Raw genomic sequence first — 21,130 nt, forward strand, 5'->3', positions numbered from 1 at the left:
GTAGAGATACCCAAGGTAAAACATTACTCCAGTAAAAGTAGAAGTCCTTACTCTAGACCTCAACCTGAGTAAAAGTACAAAAGTATTTGCTTTCAAATGTACTTAAGCATCAAAAGTAAAAGTATTGAAAGATTAATTATGACTCTAATGTCCTGTTATCATTTTTGTAACAAGACTCGCTTCATGAACTTATTGTCGGGACCAAAGTGCTCCCTGTCCTCCGCTCCAAAGTTCCCAACGATGTGGAAAAATAAGAGTAATGCTATTCTGAAGCTGTTTCCATTTTGGTGTGGATTGTTTATGCGTATAACCGTTAACATCTGTGTTCCGCCATACTTCATCCCAGTTTCTACACACAGTAGTAGGGTTATTTTGGTAAATAGAACCAAGTCACATATATTTATCTGCGTCTAGTAACCATTTGAAATGCCATTTTTAGGCAGGAAGTTACCCTTTGGCATAAGATGGGCCAGACCAGGTAACTATGTCACAGGAATCAAAAGTAAAATTGTTCATCTGTCATTCTGTAATAGTCAAAGTCACTATTTCATAGCTAAAGTCCACACTAGTCAAAAATAAGAATAAGAGAAACATTTTCATATCTAAAGTCAGAAGTCTATGTACAAAATGTAGCAGCAACCAGGGTTGAGCTTTTACCCTTCTTGAAGCTTTTTGGTGCAAGGCACGAGTGCAGGCACGCCCAATCAGCACTCGTCCCACCTCAGCTGGGCTCCAGCACATCCTCCTATGTCACTGTCTGAGTCTGTGTCTGTTTATAGTTGTCGAACAACGGCTCATTATATAAATCTTGTCTGGGTTTTGAGAAATTGGTAGTTAATAACTCACAAACATGTGGCTCTCCATCATCAGGTATAGCTAATCTCTCAGCTGGATTTACTTTGGAACACTTTTTATTGTCAATTCAGAGGATGAAAGAATGACGTCACATCCCGTTCTCCTAGCAATGGTCAACAAAAAAGAGTTACATGGTAACAAGGTATGTAAGGCATGATTTGTGAATAGATCAACCTTATGGCCCATAGTAATGGAAGTTACTTTTTCATATGCAAATGCTGCTAAGCCCCAATGACATTAGCTAACATTAAACTGAAAGGTGTTATTCCTTCTTGTGATATAACTTGACTTGTGTGTTTCCCATAATATATCTACTTTCCGTTAATTAATAAAATAATCAGCATTGAAGTCTCTCTGTATAAACTGAGACCAGTCTGTCTGTCTGTGTGCATGTGTGTGTATGTGTGTGTGTGTGAGTTTGAGTGCGTGTGTATTCCTTTCCAACTGTACTAGATTAATTGCTGTCCTTGAAGTGCTTGTGTGTGTGTAATCTCATAGTCTGCTGCTAAGAGCCCCCTCCTTGCTCTCTCTCTCTCTGCGCTGCAACTTTTTGCCTGCGAAGACAACAATAGTAATGCATTGATAATTAAAAACATAAAAATTCTTACTTTTTCATTTTTTTTCTCTTTTAATTTTAAGTATCAGTCACAGTTTTAGAGTCGAATTCTTCATTAACCCTTCACACGCAAAGAATTTTTTAAAATTGCTATTAGTGGAGTGGTTGGGTAGTGTAGTGGTTAACACCTCTGCTTTCTACGCTGTAGACTGGGGTTCAATTCCCACCTGGGTAAACACCCTACACTATACCAATAAGAGTCCTTGGGCAAGACTCCTAACACTGCCTTCGCCTTCCTGTGTAAAAATGATCAAATTGTAAATCACTCTGGATAAGAACGTCAGCCAAATGCTGTAAATGTAGTATTATTTTCTTTCCAAGGGAAATCTTTAAAGTAAAAACTTTTAAACAGCTCATCTCTTGAACTTTTTTTTGGCAGTAAGCTACATCTCAGGCTCTTTGCACTGCCCAACTTAATTTCAACCACTAAATTGATTTGATTATTTTAATATTGTATTTAACAACAAATCTAGATGTTTTTGTTCCAAATCAGTTTAGTTCTCCCTTTCAACCTGTGGTGAGGAACACAGTTTACGCCTCATCCCAATTAAGCCATTTGGGTCAGCAGCCATCATTTTTACTAATCAATAGTGATGACTGGCAGCTCACTCTACCTTCGACATTGTTGTAAGTTTTCAAACTAAACTGAGTTTGAACGCCACTACAAGTTGATTATCCGTAAAATCACTGTGGACAATATTTTAATACAATCACTCTACTCTCTATTGAGGAGCCAAGAGCTCTTTCTTTTCTTGATATACTGTGTCAGCCCTGCTGTTTATGTAAATAAAATTAGCTCCTGTCCACATTTCAAATTTCCATTTTCATTCTTCAATTCTCTGTATTCCTCTGTGGGCGGGGTTATGTGTGAGTGACTTCTCTGAGTTTCTCTGTAGGCGGGGTTATGTGTGAGTGACTTCTCTAAAGTTTCTCTGCAGGCGGGGTTATGTGTGAGTGACTTCTCTGAGTTCCTCTGTGGGCGTTGTTATGTGTGAGTGACTTCTCTGAGTTTCTCTGTAGGCGGGGTTATGTGTGAGTGTAAGTGATCTCCCCCTCCTTTCTGCCTCTCTCTCTCTCTCGCTCTCCTCTCGGCCAGACTACCAGCTGCTCCGTTCAATCTGAGCACTTCTCTTCTCTCAATAGTTGAAATAAATTTCTATTTCCCGACACTGTCTCTCATCTAGCGGAGGACCGCTGGCACATATTCTTAAGTTACTGGTAACACCTTCACCTACTCTTATATATATATATATATATATATATATATATATATATATATATATATATATATATATATATATATCTTATATATATCTTATATATATCTTATATATTTATATATATACTCCCAAAAAGATATATCTTCATAATTTAGTGGTACCCAGTTACTTTCAGTTCTTGTTCAGTAATTTTATCTTATCTTTATTTTTAATTGTTATCTCTTATCAAATAACTCTGATTATAATTCTCTGATCTTAATGATCTTAATCTTTGTATACATTACAATTCTTACATAAAAAAACAGATATGTCCCACTTTTCGCACACCACTGCAGTCGATCACATGCTTACATGGGTTTTTTTCAGGCTTCAGAAGAAACAAAAAACACAAAACGGCCACACACATCAACTTCAGCAATCACAAATACACATTAAACATCAGCGCTTTTTTCTCTCTAACATGCTTTTTATTTTTCCTGGTCGGCTTCACAGACTATTTATTCTCACGTGCAGCCCTTACTACTGTTTTTGGTTAGCTGACGGCTTAGTTCAATCACTATATTTTATTCTCACAACATAAAACTATTTAATTTATCAGTCCAACCGTTTCTAGACTGTTACTCCTGTTTATATTAAATTTTTCTCATATCATTTTCTCCCTTCTCAAGAGGCTGTAAAAATGATCTTATTGCAAATCATAAACAAAAATCAACTACTTTAGATCCCATCAAATCGCAACTGTACAAGTCCTTTAAATCTTACTATCACCTCACTAAAATATCATTATACAGTTGTCATAAATTTATCTTACCAAATAGCAAGTATACAACTTATCAAATTTAACAAATAGCAAGTATACAACTTTTCAAATTTAACAAATAGCAAGTATACAACTTATCAGATCTATCACAGCAAATAGGGGGCATACAATTTATCAAATTTATCTTATCAAACAGCAACCACACAACTCAGTGAATAGAAAGCTTTTTATCCCACAAAATATTAGCAGAACTCTGTTTTAACAGGTGTCTGCCTTACCTCTAAATTAGTGAGCTCATGTGGGCAAGAAGCATATCTTTCACTCAGCCATGCGGTGGCGTATTCGTCTCAGGGCTGGTGCTGACTCAACTTACTAGGCCACCAAATGTCAGGACCAAAGAGCTCCCTGTCCTCTGCTCCAAAGTTCCCGACGGTGTGGAAAAATGTTACTAATTAATTAAAGTTAAATCAAAGTTTTGCTTAATCTGTTTTCTAATTTAAAAAGAGTAGCAAAGTAAAAGAACTGAAAAAGCGTTCTTGCAAAAGTTAAAGAAAAGTGAAAAACCAATCTTGCAAAAAAATCAAAGTCAGATGAAAAAACCAAACTTCAGCCGCAGGTTCGGTTCGAAGGGAAGAAAAGGCTCACTTTATCAGTTCCAATGTGAGCCAAAATGAACACACACTTCAAAAAGCATACATTTTATACCACTTATGAGCAAAGAGTATACTATCTGTTCATGGAGCGGAAAATCCATATTTGGACGCTTTTGGGCCTGCTGTTCCGGTCCCTGTCTGCCTGCCTCAGTTAAATGCTTATAGGCCTGTCTGTCTCTGTTTTATGCTCATAAATCCGTCTTTAATCATTTCTAAGGTAATGATTATTACAAAACTTTTATTAAAAGGTGATTTACGGCCATATTTCTTCAAAAATCCCACATCATTTTAGGTGAAAATACTCCAGTGTCTCTCTTGGTAAACCAGTCTTTTAATAGAACGTCATTAATTAGTGACGCTGATCTCTATTAAAATGATCATAAGCACAAAACACTGAAGGTAAACAGTTTCAATCAGGGAGAACCGAGTGGCTCTGAAATCACTTTTACAAACAAGCAAAGTTTCAGTTTAAGATTATTTTGTAAATTAGTTAGAAGTTGAGTAAAAACTTGCTTTAAACTCAGGATCACAAATAAGTTTCCTTTACTATATTGATCTTTAGGTCTCTGTTCATAAACATAAACTAACCGAAACTAATTTACTATAAAATGAAAGTGTTTGTATGAATTCAGAAAAAAAGAAACAGTCACAGCTGCATACACTGTAAAAATCAAACTTAAGCAATAGTTGTTTATATTTGGAATCACAAGTTGGGGACTTAATTCAAGGAGGCGAATGTTCATCTAACTCAAAATATATAGTTTTGCTCAACTTTTGCAACAAAAAAAGCAAAACTTAAAAAATCGAGTTTAGACAAATTAATTCAGTGAGTTTGTTGCTGAAGATTCAACTGCGCACGATCTGTGTCTGCACTGCGAGTGCTCTGCAAGAGGTTCAACCAAGGACGGAGGTGGTTTCTTTGCCCAGTATGAATTTTGGACTCAGCTCAAGACTCAAGTAAGTAGCTAACTGGTTCATACATGTTTGATGAATAAGTGAGAGGGAAAATGCCCTTAACTTCATGGAGCTACGTTAATGGTTCTGTCAAGGCTTAGCTTAGCTATCCTAGCTAGCTAGCTAGGTTACTCTAGCTAGTTTGGCTAACTTTGCTTTTCAGCGTTTGTTGTGGCTTATGATTTAAGTTAGTGCTGTTCGCACCGATTATCTGTTCTACCTGTTTTAGATGTTTGTCAGTACCAAATAAGACACTGTTAATTTGCTTCAGTGACAAACGGTTTCTGCAGTCAGCTAAGCTAGCTAAGTAGCTAGATAGCTTAGTTAGCTAACCACTAACCGTTAGGTAGCTAGCTAGCTCGCGTTAGCTTGCGCTCAAAGTTCAACTTCCTGCCGAGTTCGTTCCCTCAGCGCTTGGATGAACGTGGCTGTATTTTCTACATATAAAACTTTTTTCACCGCAAAGACAAACACCGAACGTGACGTGAGAAACGGCATAAAATGCGAATTAATCTGATGAGACGCGATTTTTTCCAATATTTGGACTCTCGCAGTTTCCCACAGAATGTCTGTGAAATGGTGTTTAGGTTACCTGTCACGAAACGGACAAACTGACACTGCAGGAGCTTTCTACTTTGGAAAAGTTAAGGGAGAACGGAATTTCTCAACCCCGTTCAGGAGCTGAAACTTTTCATTAACTTGTATCTCCGTAATTTGTTTTTTGAATGCATGTAAGATTTAATTTGCTCTTCATAGCTAAATCTGGCAAATGGTGACCGATTAGAGAATTTTTAGAAAACTGCCACTCAGTAATGTGTTCTGGGTTTCTCAGATGCTTGAGGGCATCCAAAATGAATGAGTTCATGTAGAGTATTTGAGTAATTTGTAGTTTGTAAATGCTTTAACATTTTGAGAATATTCTAAAGCATTTTAACACTGCTGTTCATTTTGAACACCAGAATACATAAAAGTTATAGGACTTTATAACAGAGCCTTATGTAAGGTTATAGCATCACAGGGTTCCCGTGGGTCCTTAAAAAGTCTTAAAATGTCTTAAATTTAAATATCATTACTTAAGCTCTTATATTGTCTTAAATTTACCGTAAATTTGCTGTAGGTATTAAATATTCGGATGGTGAGTTTAATGCCGATGGGAAAAACACAGTGGTAAAGCATCTAATAGTGTGTATTTGATTGATTAACTTTGTACAAAGAAGGTGTAGAAAATGAGAGCCCCCCCGCATAATCGCTTTACGGTATGTTTGCGACAGACGCCTGACGTCGGGCGGCGTGACATTTCGCGGTTGTCGAGGTGAGCGGTGATGCATGTAAGGATGGGAAAGTGCAAATTTAACGACAAATGGATGGAAGAGGATGCATTTAGGATGTGGCTGGCACCAGCCAAAAACAAAAATGAGGCAATGTGCAAATTCTGCAAAAAAACCTTTTTCTTTAGGGACCATGGGGGTCAAAGCCGTCGAGTCGCACATGAAGGGAGGAAAGCACCTGCGGTATATGGCCGCAGCTAAATATAGCAAGCCCGGGCTAATCCCTGCATTGTTTGCAGCTCCACCTAATGTTGCAAGTTCAGACGCCACCTCTCAGTCGACTATTAAAAACTTTGTTTCACCGCCAGAGACCCAAAAGGCAGAGGTAATTTGGGTTCTCCATAATGAGTAATGAGGCACAATTCATTTAAATCTAATGAGGAGATAAGTGAAGTCTTTGCTGCCATGTTTCCCGATTCCCAGCTTGCAAAGTCATTCAGCTGTGGTGAAAATAAAACTGCATATATCGCCAAATATGGCATTGCTTCGTTCATCAAGAAGGAGCTATCGCGCAGCGTTAGTGAGAAGCCGTATGTTATCATGTTTGACGAAAGCATGAATAAAACAACAAAGAATAAACAAATGGACCTTCATTTGCGGTTCTGGACTACTGATGATGAGACGAGCACACACCATGTCATCTCCCGCTACTATGGGTCTGAGTTTATGGGTCACTCGAGAGCCGAGGACATGTTGGGACATTTCAGTGTAAGTAACTTTACGACTGTGTTTGAAATTGTATACCATTGTTCTATTCGCAACACGTTAGTTTAAGGGTTGTAACTGTTGGTAGTTGATTTTGTTGAAATATGGCGTTTTGTGATTTTTTTGGGGGGGGGTTGTTCAGACTGTTGGGCAAATCTAGCTAACAGCTGGTAACGTCGGCTGTCACTTGTTGCTATAGCAACTGTAAACATTCCCCTAAGAGCTATAAAGAGTTCATTTGCAAAAACCTTTCTCCATTTTTATTATTAAATATGTATTTTTTTTATTGATAGTGCGTTCAATGCACAATAACACATGACTTATGAATTAAATTGAATTTGAAAAACCTTGTTTTTTTGTGAATCTGCAAAGCACAATAAAAAGCAAGCTTTTTCATCAATAACAAATGGATTCTATCTGTTTTGCAAATTAACTCTTTAAGATCCAGAATCAAGCCATGTTGTAAGTACAGATTAGAATTGTTGTATTTTAGCACAGAATACATGATTTTACCAGTTAGAGAACCTGTAGAAATAATAATACACACACAATTATTTTAATGTGTATGATGTATGAGTGTATGTATAACCAAGAAATCGTTAAAATAACAAATAGTAGCAAAAGAATACTTGTGATTATCACAATTAAGATGTCAGGTGTTTTGATGGATGTTTTTTTATCTCTGCTATATAAGCTGTTATTTTTATTATTATTATTATTAGTAGTATTAGTAGTAGTATCATCCTTACACTAATGGAACCATTTTTTAATCTAATGTGGATTACCTGGCACATTGAATTTATAACCCCTTCCACCCCTTATATGTGCAGGAAGGTACAAAAGAGCTGAATCTGAACAACATGCTCTCACTCTCGATGGATGGGCCCAGTGTTAATTGGAGGTTTGTTGAACTCTTACAAGAGGAACACAGAGAGCAGTGTGGTGGAGCCCAACTACAAATAATTGCAAGTTGTGGCCTTCACACAATGCACAACTCATTCAAGAATGGCTTCACGGTTTGGCAAGTTGAAAAAGTTCTGAAAGCCCTGCACTACCTGTTTCAAGATGGCAGAGCTCATCACTAAATCCAACTCCATGAGAAAAAGATGCAAGGACAAGAGAGGGGAGTTGATGGACCTAGACCATGAAATTGAGAAGAGAGTGGCAGAGCTACGCTACATGTCTTGAAGAGAATTTTGACCTCTTGAATTTGACCTGTTCATTGGTTTCTCTCTAAGATTCATGTGATAACATTTTGTGTTGTTTTGCAAACAAGCTGTTTTGAGGACTTTCTTTTAGCTTATTTACAACGCAGTATGCTTTATGTGTTATTTTATAATTCTGTATGGTTTCTACATGCAAGTCAGTGTGCTGTTTAATGTAATGCAGCTTATGTATCTTATGCTGGCTCGGTTCTGCATCACAATGGAACAAAATTGAAAAGATTGTTGATAACAATTAAGTTAAGTTTTGATTTCCAATGTGGGAGACAATAAATTGAATATTTTCTACCAAATAATTTTTTATGACATTTTTGGGTCTTAAATTATATGTATTGAGGTCTTAAAATGTCTTTAAAAGCCTTAAATTTTACTTTTAAAATGGTGCAAGAACGCTGCATCAATGTGAGCCCTTTACTCAGCCAATGAGCTGCTCTGCTTCCCAGTCAATCAGCAGTCAGTAGCAATAATACCAGCATTCAACTGCCCAAAACCTGTTTGCTGCTGAAAATATAGTTATGTAGGTATGTTTTCTTTGCTTTTTTGATGAAATATGTCCTTCTACTTCCCAAAATTAAAGAAACTATTTTAACTGTTTTTAGCTGTTTAGCTCTACTTAAACTCACTGCTTCCATCCTGTGGCATTTGCAGGCATATTTTTAATATGACAGGAGAAAAAGGCCTTCCCATAAACCAGCTCTGACTCTTTTGCTGGAATACAGCTGCTCTGCCTTTTTGGTTGTTGCCATGCTAACAACAGAGTTTTTTCCACAGGTGAAAGTTAAAAGTGCAAGTAAAATAATGTTGCATTTTCGCGATCTGAAAAATTGTTTTGTATGCAAGTTACTGTTGTCCAAATAAATCATAGTAATAAATTGTTTTTGGTGTGTAAAGGCCTTAACTCGTTATAAGTACTGGACAGAGAAAATGAACACTGCATGATCACAGTATTACTTAGGCAGTGCCTGTCTTCACATGTATAATAAAACAGATAATGCCATTTAAATGGAAAGTTCCTTTGTATATGTACCAGTAATTCTAGTTCTTGCTCACCTGCTTAGCTGCGAGGACGTGTTGGGCAATGTTCAGTTCAATCATAGATCTTGACCTGTTTTTTAACATTACCATTTACCATACCAAACTTGCTTTTTTGAGATTATTTAACTTTGTGCAACGAAGTTCTGCTTACTAGAAAAACTGATTGCAGAATGTTACCTCAGATTTTTTACAGTGTATGTGTACATATTTCTATACTGTGGTCTATTTACACAAAGTTAGGTTAGTTCATTATTTGGGTGACGTATGTGCTCCCAAATGTTTACGCTGCTGCACTGACGTTGAACCTTGTGCTTGCACTGGGTCGGTATGACCAACAGGTCAAAACAAGTTCAGAACAAAGTGACCGCTGTGCCCTGATTGGTGTTCTTGCTTTGCACTTCTTTTGTTTTGACATGTTACGTTTTATATACAAAAACCAAAAGGAACAACAGATTTCCCCTAATGTAGTGGAGTAAAAAGTCAGATGTTTGACTTTGAAATGTAGTGGAGTAAAAAGTCAGATGTTTGACTTTGAAATGTAGTGGAGTAAAAAATCAGATGTTTGACTTTGAAATGTAGTGGAGTAAAAGTCAGATGTTTGACTTTGAAATGTAGTGGAGTAAAAAGTCAGATATTTGACTTTGAAATGTAGTGGAGTAAAAAGTCAGATGTTTGACTTTGAAATGTAGTGGACTGAAAGAAAAAGTCGCCCAAAATGGAAATAGTTAAGTAAAGTACAGATACACAAAAAAACTTCTTAAGTACAGTAACAAATGACTTAGTTACTGTCCACCACTGATAAATGTTTTCTTTGCAATCTATTCCAGACACAATAGAACACAAGTGGAAGCTTTTAAGATATAGATATAAAAAGAGGAAATGTGCATGGTAAATGGGATACAATCAGGAAAGCCCCACTGGCACTGAGCTATGGAAAACCCTTAAAGGAAATGGAAACTGAAAGTGTTTTTTAAATGCCATGGAAAATTCACAGATCTCATCCAGAGGAGGGGGCGTGGAGGCGGCGTGACTAGCCGAAGCCTATAAAACACTGAAGAATACAGTCCCTCACACCGACGAGCTAAAGAGTCTCCACAGCTCAGAGAGAACCTGACTAATCTTCAAGGGATGAAAACCATCCAGCTTCCCACCATAAACCTTAGGAGGAAGAGTAAAGGTGAGAAGAGTCCTTTGTTTTAGTTGTGTTTTTGGCAGATTTAATGTGACCTCCACTCCGTTTAGTCTACCAGCTGTCTCGTCTGATGTGAACCGTTATAGCAGAGCTATGAAACGATGGAAAACTGCAATAATATGAACAATGCAGTTTTTTTTAATCAGTTGGCTGTTGAATATTAATCTCCTTGTAATCAACATCGCGAGATCTCTTCACTGTTAAAGTGAATCAGTATACACTGATAGTCTGATAGAAACCCTGCATATGAAAAACGGGGACACAAAGCGACAGAGAAGTCAAATGTGTTTCATGTGGTTCAACGCAGTCTTGCTGAGTCAGAGTCAGAGTCGCAGACAGAGATGTGCGCGTTTCCTCGCGTTCACATTCACACTAACGGGATTTATCAGACGCCCGGTTTTGTCACGCCACGCAGGCAGATGAACAGCTGCCAAGTCTAATCTGTGGGTTAGACGAGCAGGTCGGAGCTGATCAGAGCGTGGGGGAGCTTTTCGGGCTGATTCAGAAGGACGTGTGTGTGCGCGCTGCAGCGCCTGCGATGCGCCTTTTGTTTGAGAGTCCTGGTTTCGTTGCTGGTTTTAATGCTCCTTTGTGCATAAAGCTGGAGGCGCACCGTGGAAAAGCACCGCGTGCTCCGTGATTTGTGGCGCAGGTTTGTGGGTTTATAGACTGTGATTTTTACAGATGTGCTGGAGTCGCCTGAAGCTCTCAGCGCCTCCCTTTGCGCAGCGATGTCGACCGAGCAGACCGAGAAGTCTTCCAACGGCGCGGGAGGCGAGAAACGCAAGAACAAGATTAGATTCCCAGACCGAATGAGAATTACGGGCCTTAAGAAGCGCCATAAGCATAAACCTCCAGGTACCGCCTTCAGGATTTCTATTGAACTGACGTCATTGTCATGTATGTATATGAAATGCATTTTTTTTCTATCAATGTGATCAATCGTTCAGTCATTACACATTCTATTCAATTGACACCTTTCATAAAGGTTCTGGAGTTCTGTAACATATAATATTGAACCAAATTCTGATATTATCAACCAAAAATTCAGCCTTAGAATTTGTATAAAAATGGCATATTTTATAAAATTATACAATATTATTTCTGGAGTTCTGTGGTGTGCTATTAATCATTTGATGCTGAATTGACTGGCTTTCAGTGTTGCAGTAGTATCCTTTCTTTTTCTTTCTTGTAGCTTCTGATAAAAAAAAAAAACGTCTGTTTGATCAAATTTTTCTTTTGCGTATGAAATTTAAGGTTCATTAAAGTGTATCAAATATAGAATTTCAAGTTGAAGCAATATATGAATCACCCATGGTCTTGTTCATGCCTGCACAGCCCATTGCTTTCCTGCTGTTACACATCCATGTCAGCTCATAGGGGTTGATCACGAGCTGATTAGTTAAATCATGTGTGCGTCATCAGGAAAAAAACTGGTTTGGGAATTTTTTTTTGGAAAAACTTGTGGGCCCAATGTGATATTCCTACTTTAGGGCCACATCCACCCCAATCCTATTTTTCTGCATGCAGGAATTAAAAAGGAATAAATATTTAGCATGTTTAGATCTTTAAAAAGTAATTCTCTAGTCTCTGTGATTTTTCTATAAACAATATTGAACACATGTTACGTTCATTCTCGGGCTCTCAGGTGGCTTGTGGGCCCTAAGAAACTGCTTGAACAATAGAATAATAAAAGTTTTCACACTCTTATTGAATTTACAGTATTTGTTTGTGTTGTAAAGCAAGAAAGGGAAAAAATAATGTCAAATATTTTTCTGTCTGTAATGTAATCCTGCAACCACAAAATTCAAGAGAAATACAAATAGATAAGTATTAGAAAAAATAACAGGAAAAAACTTACAAAAACCCTGGTTGTAAAATTGTGCACATCCCTACAACTAATATTTTGGTAAAAGACATTTGCAGTAAGTTTTTAAGTAAACGAGACTTCACACCTTTTTAAAGTTGCTTCAAAAGTTTTTTTTATGGGATTGAGTTCTGGGCTCTCACTGCGCCGTTCATAGACAGTGATCTTCCTTTTTAAAACCATTGGTTGACTTAAATGTGAGGTTTGAATGGTTATTATGTTGGCTTTCTGGCAGAGGCCAGCAAAATGTGTGCCAAAATATCTTTATTCACTATTACTTTTACCTTATTAATCTTCTGGAGATGTTTTGTCAGGTCGTTATGTAACCTAGCTATCCCAGAAGGATGAAAATGTGAAGAAGAGCTATATTAACAGCTGATTTATATATGTTGTCAATCAGAATTCACGTATGCAACTGGGCAATAAAGCTATCAAAATCGCTCTCACTACCCCACTGCACCCCACTTACACTTTTACATCAATAGTATGCTAATCTGTACAGCTTTTCCTTCTTTTGTACATCAGAAGCTGGCAGAACAATTCTCAACACATTGCCACCTTTTTACTACCCATGGGAAAAGTTTCTGGAGGTGCCACTGCATCCGGGGTATTGTGGGTCCTGTTTGGCAGCAATTAGCCTGAACTTTAATGCACAGCAAGGCAGTGTAACTCCAATGGATTTTTCAAAATTCCCTGACCCCTTTTCTGATTAGTAAATCTACTGCACAGTGATAATGACATTTACATACATAAAAATCCTCCTTCCATTTAGTCTAATAGTGAGCTGTGTTCTTTCAGAAGTTCCAGTGGTCTTGGATTTCAGCCAAAATCTAGAACAAAATCACTTAGCAGAAGCAAGCCAGCATCTGTTAGCACAAGAAGAGCGCCTCTTCAGCTCAGAAGCAGCAGATGAACAGGTACCTTGCACAGATGGTGAGGAGGACAGACTGCAGAAGGACTATGAGGCTCTGAAGCTGCAGCTGCGAATGGTCATCCATGATTCTTTCAACACGGATAATCAGGCGGCCCTGAAAAGTGCTGTGACTACTATACTTCAGGAGGAGGAACGAGACCATGTCTGGGAGAAGACAGCAAAACATGAACGTCCAGTTTGGAGGCCGATGGAATGCCGAGAGATCCATAACAAACTTCTCCAGATGGTGGTGGAGGTACGGCTTCAGCGGGCAAATGAAGAAGAGAGTGGAGCGGACAAGCTGTCCACCTCCCTAAAGAAAGACATTTGCCGGATGGGCAAGCGCATTCAGAATGACCTGCTACAAGTGGTCAGAGATGTGCAGGGATGTTATCCACCAGAGTTTGACGTGTGCAACATGTACACTCAACTGTACCATCAGGCATTCTCCATGAAACTCCAGGAGTTGACTCAATCCAACACTGAGTTGGAAGACTGCATCTACATACTGAGTTGGATTAACGATTACTATCCAAAGTAAGAGAAACAATACAATGTGTCTTTTGTAATTAATAAAGGCCTTATAATGTAAATGAGACTTAATTTTTCTGTTGTATGCCACCATCTAGAGATTACCACAGTTTGAAATGTTCAATTATTGCTTTTCAGGGGTGTGTTGCAACAGAAAGAATTACAGTCACACATCAATAGTGAAGCACTAGGACCTTTGTTACCCACAGAAGGTCTTAAGACATTGGATGAGCAGTATCTATCACACAAAGAGGTAATGTGAAGCATCAGTTCAAGATGACATGAGTTTATTTATTAAATATCTGCATATAATCCCATACTCACTATTTACAATCTACAGTGCACATTATGTTTATATTAAATGATGTTCCATCTTCTTAGGCTGTGGTCAAGACATGGTTGTCCAGCGCCCTAAAGAGAGAGGAGGAACATTGGCAGACTGGTGAAAAACCTGAACTGATGGATAATTACTACATTTCCCATCTTGCCCTTGATGTCATACATGTACGACCAACCCTGGGTTAACATATCATATGACGTATATGTCACATTATATGTTTGTCATACATGGATTAATTTTCTTTACAGCATAGGCTCTGAGTCAGTTGGCTTGCTACTCTATAGGACCACCTGTCTGGAACAAAAAGTTTCATTATAGCATGAACTTCTCATTTTATAGCTTGTTGATGGAGCGATTAAAGAGGCTGTGACTATTTTGGGCAATGAGGATAAAGCTCAGAGGATTCTGTTTCAGCTGTGCAGCTTTCTTGCAAGGTAAGATACCAGTGTCCCAAACCTAAAATCCTTTGCAGCTCTATAGCTCCCGTATGTCCTTTTACCACAAAGTTGGCATGTTCACATTGGCAATTAGAGAGCTATACTTAAACACTACCATTGACCACTGTCCTTTCATATGACAACAAACAAACAGGGTCCCTGGATGAACAAAGAGAAATAAATAAAATCAAATTATTTGTCTGCAAGATCGATTCTCAACCTAATATCAGAGAAAATCTCTCTACTCTAATCTCTCTATTTGCCTTTGAGAAAATAAATGATCTCTGTTTCATCCCTCTTGGTTCTCAATTTTCAAAATGTGTATGCCACAGGGAAAATATGTTTGAACAAATATGTTTTCTCTCACAGCTATAAGAAATCTATTAAGGAACTTCTCAAAGGGAAGAACAAGGACATTTCTGATATACTGAAGGCCAATCTGGTCAGCATCAAGCAATTAAGGTGAGACCAAAAAAAAAACAACAAATATTAATAATTTGTAAGTCCTGCAACAGTAGCTTGGGTAAAATGTCCACATTCTGATCAGTTGAAGGAGCCAAATCTAATCTTGACAAATTTACTTTAAATGTATGGTCTAATTAATTTAACTTGGATCATTGCATTCCTGGGATTTACTGCCCCAGAGATATCTGGGATCAGTTGATATAACATTTTGTCATTGAAAACAATTTATAGTATAACATTTTTGGCCAGCTTTGTTTGTTTTTTTCATGTCTGATGTTCTTTTCTACTATCAAGTCAATGTTGAATACTGTTGCTTTGTTTTAATGGGTATTGTTATTATTGTTGAGATAATACTATTATTATTATTATTATTATTATTAATAATAATAATAATAAGATAATAATAATAAGAAGAAGAATAAAAAGAAGACCAGCAACAACAAAACTGACTGCTGTTCCAGTTTTATTTTCTAAACCTGTGTGCTGATTTACCTCTATGTGTATGATCAACTAATGTACAGGTATAGTTTACTGTTACAGTAAATAGACACTGACATAAATAGGCATACATGATGCTTTATACACAATTATCTCATCAGACTTTAGTATGAACTATAGAGCTTCATAAAATTCAGGAACTAAAATGTGAGTAGTGTCATGGTGTAGTTTAATTTTAGAGTAATACGAAAAACTGTTCGCACTGGTTGCTGTCTAACTATACTTAAAATGTTTATCTACCTGTGAAGATGTTGCTCTGTGGAACATGACACAAGTACAAAACAAAGTATTTATATCTGCAGGGAATACATAAAGGCAAGAGAAAATCTTCCAGAGGATGTGAAAGGAACCTGGCTGTCCACTGTAGCAGATCTGAGAGAGTCCTGTCACCGATACTTCCTTAGCACCATACACAAGGAGCTCAAGGTAGCTAAAAATAAGGTGTTTCTAAACTAATAGCTGGCTGTGTTCTCACAGCCTGCAGCGAAATATGTGATGAAATCCAAACTGTGCTGTATAGCAATATCATGCTCTAAATGAGTTACATTGTATTACACTGACATATATTTCATGCATTATAATGTTGTGATGTAAGTATCTAGTCAATTCTACTCTGTCAGTTTAGCAGGATGCACGATTACTGTTAATTTGCTAAATTTAACAAACTCGAAAAAAATAAAAAAATATAGCATGTGCAAAAGTCATAGCACATAACATTTATATTTTCAAATAAAGAGAAATTCTGCATTAAAATTTGCAGCATCAATGCCATATTCATGTTTGTTCCCTGTAGAGGATTTTCATATTTGATTTGACTTTGGGATTGTTCAAACCTTTACACATAAGTGTAATATACCTCATCTACACAGCGGCATTACCAAAAGCTGTGGACTCAGGCCTGGTTTTCAAGCAGCCATAATATTACTGGAGATCTCCTCACTGCTCTGGAGGATCAGACAACACGTATCACATTCCTAAAGCCTGCCTGCATGGAGGTGAGTATCAAAACTCTAAACTGATTAACCAGGTCAGAAACTTAGGATTTCTGGGTACTTTTGTTTCTTAGTGTATGTGTTAAAATAGTCCTAAAGTCAGGAAACAACTGTGTGTAGGAGCTGTTGAGTCAGCTGCATACTGAGGTGATGATGGAATATGTGAGGAGGATGCTGAAGAGGAAAGTGAAACTGAAAGAGAAGGGCGAGCAGGAGACAGCTGCAACTTTTCTGTGTGAGGACAGCGCCAGAATCAATGCACTATTTATCAGAACCGTGAGTACATGAATTATATACACTAAAACCTAAACTTATTCTTAATTATGTTAACCAAAGATCAATGCATCAGTCTTCACAGTGTCACGTTTTTTCAGAGAAACAAATATAGTGAACAAATAGTGAATATAAACACACAGACTGTGGGCCTGTGGGCCTAGTGTATTACAGCCTTCTCTAGCCTGAGCTAAATGCGCCTTCTTTAGCTTGGCTTTAATTTTCCTAAATGTGACCAAGTTGAAAAGAAAACCTAATTCATTTAGTTTCGAAAGGGAAAATCACATTTTGAGGGTGTTTTTCCTTTTTCTAGAGTCCCAAGAGTATTTGCTTTTAGCCCTTCCAGATCCACCAAATTATACGGAAGCATGTACACAAACATCTACCCATGTAAACATTCCCTGCATTTTCCCTGCTTTGCTCTGGACTAAACCCATAAATCAGCAGCTCACCAAAACCACAGGCATTCCTTTTCTCCTCTCTAATGCCACTATAAGCATTAAACTGAAAGTTCAGTTTTGTTTTGGGTTTTTTGGGTTTTTTTTCTAAACATGTAGCCAGGAAAGGTCTGTCGAAAGTCTGCACACAAATAATTTTATACTTTTGGGCTCATGTAACAAGGAGGCAGCAAGCAGGCCGAAATGAAGGGTACAGGAGTGTCCTTGAAAATCAAATAAGATAAAGTAAAAAAAAAAAAAAAAAAAACAAAGGGAAGTAACACAACACAAAAAACACACAGTGTTTATAGGACAAAACTAGGTCACAAACTATTAGCAGTGCTAGACAGTGAACTTAGGGTAGAAAAGAACTATAAATACACACAGCACTGAGGAGATAGGATAGACATCACTCCAAATGGGTATGATGACAATCTATAGTTAAACAACGGAAATGAGACGGGCTGCGTCCAAAACTGCATGCTACCATATTAAATAGCATGTCACAATAGTACCCCACCAATATCAGCACAGTATGTGTTGTATGTATAATATTGTACTCTAGTTTTGGACATAGCTTGGGGCAAAATCTGACCAGGGAAACCATGACAGTTCATAAGTTATGACAGTTAATTACCATGACATTCATAATACTGTGGTGTATTTTTCCACTGGCACTATGTGTTGAGGATGTCTATGTGATCTTTGTGACTTGTGAATGTTCATGTTCTAAGCAGAGCATGCCAGGTCTTCCTGAAAACACAATGGTATATGTGCTAATAAACTGCCTAGTGGGCTTAAAAACAATGAGGAGGAAACAGATGGAAGGCCTTATTCTATAGAAGAGCCGAGTGCGGGGCCTGCTTTAAGAATGCTGATGTCAGAAGCAGTTGTGTGAATTTGACTGGTAAAACAGGTATAGGGTAATGCAGGGAGGAGACAGGGAGCCTATACTTATATAATGCTTAATTTAGTTTGTTAAATAAATGAAGCCTGTTTGTGGAAAATGTGTCTCTGAACAGATTGTCACTCTTCTACCACAGGGGTCTAAAGAGAAATGGCTGTCCAATGTCTTACCCAAAATGTCAGAGGTATTGAGGCTGCAGGACGCAGGGTCACTGCGTTCAGAGATAGTTACATTAACAAGAACCTACCCAGATATAAGGTGAGTAAAGTACACAGACAGGTTGGTGCTAGAAATTGTGCCAAATCCTATCTGCACATAGCTACAACTATTCAATTTCCATGTTTACAAGTGACTAATGTTCAGTTAAAGGAACACCCTGTGATTTAGAACAGCGAAGCTGCTTTTCAAGCTGGATTAGTTTTATCAGATGGATAAATGTAATTTGTAAGGCATTTGTATGGGGTTTCTTGTAATTTCCTCTAATTACCACAAATATCCCTGACTGAATCTTCATAGCCAGATAAGTACATCAAAGTTACTTGATGGGTGCAACATTCAATAGCCATAACAGCACAGCACAAGGCAAGCAGGGCAATGAAGAAGAAAGAGAAAATGTAGCATTAGCTTTTAGTTTATAGTAGAACTTTAGTGAGGATAAAGGAGCATTCGTGCTTCCTTTTAGCAGTATATGCCTTGTCCTAAAGTAGGCAAGAAGAATTGTTGTCTATTATCAACTTTGTCACATTATCTGAGGGAGCAGTTTCCCATTTCCTTCAACTTGATCCTTCAACAAGACCTAATCAAAACCAGTTTAAGGATTTGTGTTGTGGAACTTTTAAAACACATTTTTTCATAGGTGTGACAACACACTATGGTCAGCTTTCTGGACAGAGATTTAGCTTAGTTAAAATTTTCCTTGAATAGAACGTTGTCTCCATTCAGAATGCTGTATAGTCCATCTCTAAGATTAATCCCTGTCTGGGATTATCATTAACAATGAGTGTGTAGTTTTTCTCAAAAGTCCTATAAAACATTCAAACCCTCCATCCAATGAAGAAACACATTTTATCTATTCAGAGATCAGTTGCCACCAGTTGTGCTGTTTTGAAACAATAGACTCAATAAGGAAAAAGAATGCGCTGTCAGATTTCTTTCATACTCCCAGCAGGAATTGTGCCAGTGATTCTGAATCTTTCTTTATAAAATTAAAGTGACAATGGCAACATTTGGTATGGTCAAAACTTTCATTGACATTTTTATGGCTTTTATAGCTTTCTGTGCTGTTTTTCTTCAAAGCATTGATTCAATATGTCATTGTCTATGTTTTCGTCAAAGGAATTTTTACAATAAATGTTTTAATGTTTCAAAGAGTTTGTTGATGTAGGCTATGAAAACAGAAATTGTAATAGCTGATGAATGTGAACCAAAGCCTCTGCTCAACTTCAGCAGAAAATTGTTTATCCCTACCTGAAGTGTTGTGAAAACACTGTAATGTGGGGGGTCATTTTTTTTAGGTATTTTTGTGTCAAGAGGTATAGAAATAGTGTAGAGAAGAGTGTTTTCAAAAGGAATGTTGAAATGGTTTATCTCTTACAGAGAGAGGTGAGCAAAAATAGTTACAGTCTTTCCAAATGGAAAGTGCTCAGACAGCTCCATATGGCAAACAAAAGTGCCATAATGATATCAATGGAACAATAACAACAACAATGCAAGAAAAATAAAATAAACACAATTTCTTCAGTCAGAAAAGCCAAAGGTACACAAATTCCAATAGACATAAAATTAGAGGTAGAAACATTAAACACTCATTATCCATACAATAAAGCTAAGGCAACAGGAAATGACATCATTATGTAAAGAATTTTTATTTCTAAAAGTCAGTTTCATGGAAACAAACTGATGAAAAACAAAATACAGCAATTTTGTTCAGTTCATTGTTTGTGCAGAAATGGAACCACACAAACACCTACACACACACACACACACACACACACATTTTCTAAGCCGCTTCTCCCTCAGGGTCACGGGGGAAATGGAAACAGCTATTTCTTGTTAAGGAAGTTGTTGTCATAGTGATCACATTAACCCTTATCTTCATATTTCTTCTCCCCAGTGAACGCCAAGTCCTTGCCCTTCTGCAGCTAAAGACTAACCTTTCCAGTGAGGATGTACGCAATATTAAAGACAGCCTAATCGAGAACAGAACATCACCAGTCTCTGAGCCTCCACCACCTTTCTTTTGCAATGTGCCTGTTAAAAGAATGCTCATCTAACGGTCTGTTACAAATACATCCATCCATCCACCCATCCATTTTCTAAGCCACTTCTCCATCAGGGTCGCGGGGGGATGCTGGAGTCTTCGGGCGAAAGGCACGATACACCCTGGACAGGTCACCAGTCCATCGCAGGGCAGACAGACAGACACAGACAGTCACTCACACACTCACACCTAGCGGCAATTTAGCATGTCCAATTGGCCTGACTGCATGTCTTTGGACTGTGGGAGGAAACCGGAGAACCCGGAGGAAACCCACGCAGACACAGGGAGAACATGCAAACTCCACACAGAGAGGACCCTGGTCGCCTGGCCGGGGAATCGAACCCAGGCCCTCCTTGCTGTGAGGCGACAGCGCTACCGAATACGCCACCGTGCCGCCCTGTTACAAATACAGTATAATCAAATATATGGTACTCTTGAGGGTCTTCTGAAGCTTATAATGTGACATTGTACCTTACTATCTGCTACTAAACCTGCCGTAAAGAGACAGTATTATTACATGCTGTATAATAAATAAAAAAATAAACTGTTTATGGGTTTACAGTAATCTTTTTGCCAAGGTCAATAGCACAGAATACAGGAGCACACTGAAACATCTATGAGCTGAATTCCTCTTGATTTCTACGAGCATTTAATTCAGCAGCAGAATAA

At 37.8% G+C, this 21,130-nt stretch overlaps 1 protein-coding gene across 1 annotated transcript; it reads left to right on the forward strand.

Annotated features, from left to right (window-relative positions):
- The first annotated feature begins 10,383 nt into the window (after nt 1-10,383).
- LOC108411899 (tumor necrosis factor alpha-induced protein 2-like) lies at nt 10,384-20,612 on the forward strand. Its single transcript, XM_017683694.2, has 12 exons — nt 10,384-10,526; nt 11,226-11,399; nt 13,207-13,858; nt 13,991-14,105; nt 14,234-14,356; nt 14,532-14,626; nt 14,999-15,091; nt 15,895-16,018; nt 16,462-16,587; nt 16,705-16,860; nt 18,338-18,459; nt 20,315-20,612. Exons 1-12 carry the CDS (start codon nt 10,478-10,480, stop codon nt 20,472-20,474), a joined length of 1,989 nt encoding a protein of 662 aa, XP_017539183.2. The 5' UTR covers nt 10,384-10,477; the 3' UTR covers nt 20,475-20,612.
- The last annotated feature ends 518 nt before the right edge of the window (nt 20,613-21,130 follow it).

The sequence above is a fragment of the Pygocentrus nattereri genome, chromosome 4 (assembly GCF_015220715.1).
Source record: "Pygocentrus nattereri isolate fPygNat1 chromosome 4, fPygNat1.pri, whole genome shotgun sequence".
NCBI classification, from domain to species: domain Eukaryota; kingdom Metazoa; phylum Chordata; class Actinopteri; order Characiformes; family Serrasalmidae; genus Pygocentrus; species Pygocentrus nattereri.